At 40.9% G+C, this 6,084-nt stretch overlaps 1 protein-coding gene across 1 annotated transcript in view; it reads right to left on the bottom strand.

The window, feature by feature from the left end:
* Positions 1-3,846: 3,846 nt before the first annotated feature.
* Positions 3,847-6,084, bottom strand: part of LOC111708769 (heat shock protein 83) — a 3,934-nt gene continuing 1,696 nt past the window's right edge. Inside the window, exon 2 of the mRNA XM_023482237.1 lies at positions 3,847-5,926. Within this exon, the coding sequence (XP_023338005.1) occupies positions 3,946-5,926 (1,981 nt within the window). The 3' untranslated portion in view covers positions 3,847-3,945. The remainder of the gene's footprint in view (positions 5,927-6,084) is intronic.

The following is a 6,084-nucleotide window of genomic DNA, read 5'->3' as shown; positions in this document are numbered from 1 at the left end:
CTAATATTTATGTCTATGTAGAGTTAAGGATTAAACCCTGTTATCTATCCCCATTCAGAGAGTTAAGGAATAAACCCTGTTAATATCTATCCCCATCCAGAGAGTTGAGGATTAAACCCTGTTATCTATCCCTATCTGGAGTTAAGGATTAAACCCTGTAATCTATTCTTTTCCGGAGTTATGGATTAAACCCAGTTATCCATTCCTACCCAGAGTTAAGGATTAAATCCTGCATCTATCCCTATCCGGAAAAAAAGGATTAAACCCTGTTATATGTAGATCCCTATCCGTAGTGAAGGATTAAACCCTGTTATACATAGATCCCTATCCGTAGTAAAGGATTAAACCTTGAAGGATGTAATGCCTGAGATCTGACTCAACGTTCTGACAGACAGACAAATAGCGCTCATTAGACCCTGACTCAACACTGCGACCGAAATTACACTTAATACAGACATCAATCTCACGTCAGGTTTTATTGAAAACTATTAGAGCTGGCAGGTCCTACCCACAGATACCAGGGTTTCATTTCCACAGATACAAGGAGTTCATTCACACAGATACCAGGGTTTCTTTCTCACATATACCAGGGGTTAATTCCCACAGATACCAGGGGTTCATTCCCACAGATACCAGGGTTTCATTCTCAAATATACCAGGGATTCATTCCCACAGCTACAAGGGTTTTATTCACACAGATACCAGGGTTTCATTCCAGAGATACCAGGTGTTCATTCCACAGATACCAGGGTTTAATTCTCAAATATGCCAGGGTTTCATTCTTAAGAGACTAGGGGTTCATTTCCACTAACACCAGGGTTTCATTCCCGCAGATGCCAGGGGTCCATTCCCATAGATACCAGGTTTTCATTCCCACAGATACTAGGATTTCATTCCAACGGATACCAGAGTTCATTCCCACAGATACAGATACAAAGTTTCTTCCCCGCAGATACTAGGGTTTCATTCCCATACATACCAGGGGTTTCCACAGATACCAGTGTTTTAATTCAACAATTATAAGGAGTTCATTCCCACTGATATCAGGGGCGTATTCCAACAGATACTAGTGATTTATTTCAACAGATACCAGGGGTTTATTCCCACAGATACCAGGGTTTTAATTCCACAGATATCAGGGTTTCATTCACACAGATATCAGGGTTTCATTCACACAAATATCAGGGTTTCATTTCCTTGGAGGGTTTTATTCCCACAGATACCAGGGTTCCATTTCCTTGGATACCAGGGTTTCATTTCAACAGATACCAGGGTTTAATTCCCACAGATAACAGGGTTTCATTCCTCAGATACCAGGGTTTAATTCACAGAGATACCAGGGTTTCATTCCTTAGATACCAGGGTTTAATTCACACAGATACCAGGGTTTCATTCCCACAGACACCAGGGTTTCATTCCTTAGATACCAGGGTTTCTTTCCCACAGATACCAGGGTTTAATTCCCACAGATACTAGGGTTTCATTCCTTAGATACCAGGGTTTCTTTCCCACAGATACCAGGGTTTAATTCCCACAGATACTAGGGTTTCATTCCTTAGATACCAGGGTTTCTTTCCCACAGATACCAGGGTTTAATTCCCACAGATACTAGGGTTTCATTCCTTAGATACCAGGGTTTCTTTCCCACAGATACCAGGGTTTAATTCCCACAGATACTAGGGTTTCATTCCTTAGATACCAGGGTTTCTTTCCCACAGATACCAGGGTTTAATTCCCACAGATACTAGGGTTTCATTCCTTAGATACCAGGGTTTCTTTCCCACAGATACCAGGGTTTAATTCCCACAGATACTAGGGTTTCATTCCTTAGATACCAGGGTTTCTTTCCCACAGATACCAGGGTTTAATTCCCACAGATACTAGGGTTTCATTCCTTAGATACCAGGGTTTCTTTCCCACAGATACCAGGGTTTAATTCCCACAGATACTAGGGTTTCATTCCTTAGATACCANCTACAATTGATAATATTTCTACCCTTATACTGCACGGAAGCATGACAAAAGCTGCTGAATAGGTCGGATGGGCAAGAAGATATGCCCATCCGACCTACAGCTGTCGTAGGTCAGATGTTGCAGTAGGTCGGATGGGCAGTATAGCGGATGGGCAATAGGACGGATGAGCAGTAGAGCGGATCAGCATTACCATAAAAAAGATTCTGAACAATAGTTTTTTTTAAAAGGTTTAAATAAATATTTCGCAAAGATTGATAATTGTCCGTATTTTCCGGCCTGCAATGTTCTGCAATGTTCGCCAATTTGACTAATAGTCCGTTTTTAGATGAGTTAGATAAAAAAGTCCTTTTTTGGTTAAATTGGCATGTATCTCCTGAAGCTAAGATTTAGAATTGAGGGCCATGTTTCCAGAGCCCAATCTTCAGTTTACATAGAAATTCCTTGAAGCTTGTTTACTTTTAAGAAATATTTTTATAAAGGCAATTTGACTTTGTTGAAATATTTCCAGTTAAATTAAGAGAATTATTCAATTTTCTATAACTATACTTCCAACCGACCTTCTACCTGAAAACCTTAGAAAAATGCTCTGTTGGTCTCTAATGTTTAGTTTTTTTTTTCCTTTACTTTAGGATAAATGTCAAATTCAATTACTAATTTAAGATGATCCCGTCTAAAAATCTTGATAATACAGGGTGTCCCACGAAACATGACAGTATGCAGGACGACTTAAATGTCGTCTTGATTTTTGATATAATTTGCTGTGTTTTTTTGTCAACCTAATTTTAGAAGTAAATTTCTAAAGATAATAATCACAAAATTTCCCTTGTCCTGCCATTTCCAAAATGTGGTCTGCCTTTTTTGTGCTTTCAATATTGCCCGAGATATGAAGAATTTCGTTCAGATTTCGACAATTTTGCTTTTATTTAACAAAATTGAAATCTGAACCAAACTCTTTATATCTCCGGTAATATTGAAAGCACAAAAAACGCAGACCACTTTTTGGAAATGCCAGGGCTAGGAGAATTATGTGATAATTGTTTCAAGAATCCTACATGTTAAAGTAGATAGAAGACTAAATGTCACAAATAAATTCAAATATCAAAGACGACTTTCAAGTCGTCTTCCTATTGTCATGTTTCGTGGGACACCCTGTAGATTAAATTCTAATTAAAAAACTTCAGTCTTTTTTGGACTTATTGAAAAGAATATCTATTTAATTTAGGTTTTCCATTATTCCCAAAAAAAATTTCCATTTTGGAAATGGAATGATCCGCGGACGTTTCTTTTCGTAAACTGGAAAAATTTCCGGGTTTCATTCCGTAAGCCGTAATAACTCCGGTTTCCATTCCGTAAACCGGAAAAATATCTGGATTTCGTTCCGTTAACTGAAAAAATCCGGCTCCCGTTCCGTAAACCGGAAAAATTGGACTTTTTGAAAGGAATTTCTATTTATAATGGATAAACCTAATACTAAAGGGGACGGGGAATATTAAATTCGGCGAGGATAATTAATTTTTCCAGACTTTTTAAATATTTGAATCCATATCCATTCGCAACCTAAGCCCTACTCATCTTTAATAAGGATCCCTTCCCATCCTGAACCCTACTCATCTTAACTAAGGATTGATTTTTCAAATAATTTTTTTCAGATAAAACGAACAACTTTACTATTATAAAAGTCTGTTCTTTGAAAATTTGTTCAATCAAGTCAATTTAGATCAAATTCAAAATTTGTTACAAGAAGTTCAACCTTAATCAAAAAACAATGTTGTCAATCATATATGTAAAAAAATTTGTAGTAGAAATCATTTGTCATTTATGTTTGAGTTTCAAAAATTTAAGAAATTAAGAATCACCTTAAAAAACAACAAATTCATTACAAAGAGTTTATTGAACATAAGAGAAATTAAACTGAGTGAATTTTCGGTACAATGCATTTGGTTAAAATAAATTGCGCTTTGATCAACGAGCTTAATCAACCTCCTCCATTCTGCTGGCATCCTCTGCATCTCCCTCTAGAGGAGGCATATCCATATCATCTGCAGCAGCCTCAGCCTCGTTATCCTCCTCATCAATACCCAGACCAAGCTTAATCATCCTGTGAATTCTCATAGCGTGAACCATAGGATCCTCCAGGCTGAACCCGGAGCTGAGGAGAGAGGTCTCGAACAGGAGCATGACAAGATCCTTGACAGACTTGTCATTCTTGTCAGCTTCAGCTCTGACTCTGAGGTTCTCGACGATGGAGTGGTCGGGGTTAATCTCCAGGTGCTTCTTGGCAGCCATGTATCCCATGGTAGAGGTGTCTCTGAGAGCCTGAGCCTTCATGATCCTCTCCATGTTGGCGGTCCAACCATACTGAGATGTAACAATGCAGCAGGGGGATGAGACGAGACGGCTTGAGACAACAACCTTCTCTACCTTCTTGTCCAGGATATCTTTCATTACTTTGCACAGGGGTTCGAACTTCTTAACATCCTCCTCACGTTTCTTCTTCTCCTCCTCATCCTCGGGGAGCTCAAGACCCTCCTTGGTGACTGAGACGAGGTTCTTTCCGTCGAACTCCTTGAGCTGCTGAACAACATACTCATCAATAGGTTCAGTCATGTAAACAACCTCGAGTCCACGCTTCTTCAGTCTCTCAACAAACGATGAGGTTGCAACAACCTCCTTGGATTCTCCGGTAATGTAGTAAATATCCTTCTGGGTCTCCTTCATCCTGGAAACATAATCTCCGAGAGAGCACATCTCATCACCAGAGGCAGAGGTGTAGAATCTGAGGTGTCCAGCAAGCTTCTTCCTGTTGGTAGAGTCCTCGTGGATTCCGAGCTTGATGTTCTTTCCGAACTGCTCGTAGAACTTCTTGTAGTTGTCCTTATCCTCAGAGATCTCCTCGATGACATCCATGACCTTCTTGACGATGTTCTTTCTGATAACCTTGAGGATCTTGTTCTGCTGAAGCATCTCTCTAGAGATGTTGAGGGGAAGATCTTCAGAGTCAACAACTCCACGGACAAAGTTGAGATACTCAGGGATGATATCCTCGCAGTTGTCCATGATAAAGACACGACGAACGTAGAGCTTGATGTTGTTCTTTGACTTCTTGTTCTCGAACAGATCAAAGGGGGCACGCTTGGGGATGAAGAGAAGAGCTCTGAACTCAAGCTGACCCTCAACAGAGAAATGCTTGACGGCGAGATGATCCTCCCAGTCGTTAGTCAGAGACTTGTAGAACTCTCCATACTCCTCGTTGGAGATATCATCAGGAGATCTAGTCCAGATAGGTTTGGTTTTGTTCAGTTCCTCATCCTCAGTATACTTCTCCTTGATCTTCTTAGTCTTCTTTTCTGTGCTCTTCTCAGCATCAGCATCCTCTCCAACATCCTCAATCTTAGGCTCCTCTCCCTCCTTGGGTTCCTCAACCTCGGCCTCATCGTCGGAAACCTCCTTCTCACGCTCCTTCTGGACCAAGAGCTTGATAGGATATCCAATAAATTGAGAGTGCTTCTTGACAATCTCCTTGATCTTCTTCTCCTCAATATACTCGCACTGATCTTCCTTCATGTGGAGAACGATCTTGGTTCCACGGCCCAGGGGCTCACCGTTGTCGGTCTTGATGGTGAAAGATCCTCCAGCGCTGGACTCCCAGATGTACTGCTCGTCATCGTTGTGCTTGGAGGTGACGACAACCTTGTCAGCGACAAGGTAGGCTGAGTAGAAACCTACTCCAAACTGACCAATCATACTAATATCAGCTCCGGCCTGAAGAGCCTCCATGAAAGCTTTAGTTCCAGATTTTGCAATTGTTCCCAAGTTGTTGATCATGTCGGCCTTGGTCATTCCAATACCGGTATCAATGATGGTTAGGGTCTTGGCGTCAACATCAGGGATGAGCTTGATGTACAGATCCTTCTGTCCCTCCAGCTTGCTAGCATCAGTGAGGGATTCATATCTAAAAACAAACAACGTTTAAAACCACAATTCTCATAAAATCAGGGAGAGGAGACAAGAACGCGAGATAAAACTAGAAGCTCAAGAACAAAGAGGAAGAGAGTGGGGAGGGGTCAGGGCGCCAGGGAAAACACAAGAACCCGTTCTCGGGTCTAATCC

The sequence above is a fragment of the Eurytemora carolleeae genome, unplaced genomic scaffold (assembly GCF_000591075.1).
Source record: "Eurytemora carolleeae unplaced genomic scaffold, Eaff_2.0 scaffold601, whole genome shotgun sequence".
Lineage (NCBI taxonomy): Eukaryota > Metazoa > Arthropoda > Copepoda > Calanoida > Temoridae > Eurytemora > Eurytemora carolleeae.
Note: the sequence above shows the minus strand (reverse complement) of the source record. Positions and strands in the feature narration are given on the sequence as shown.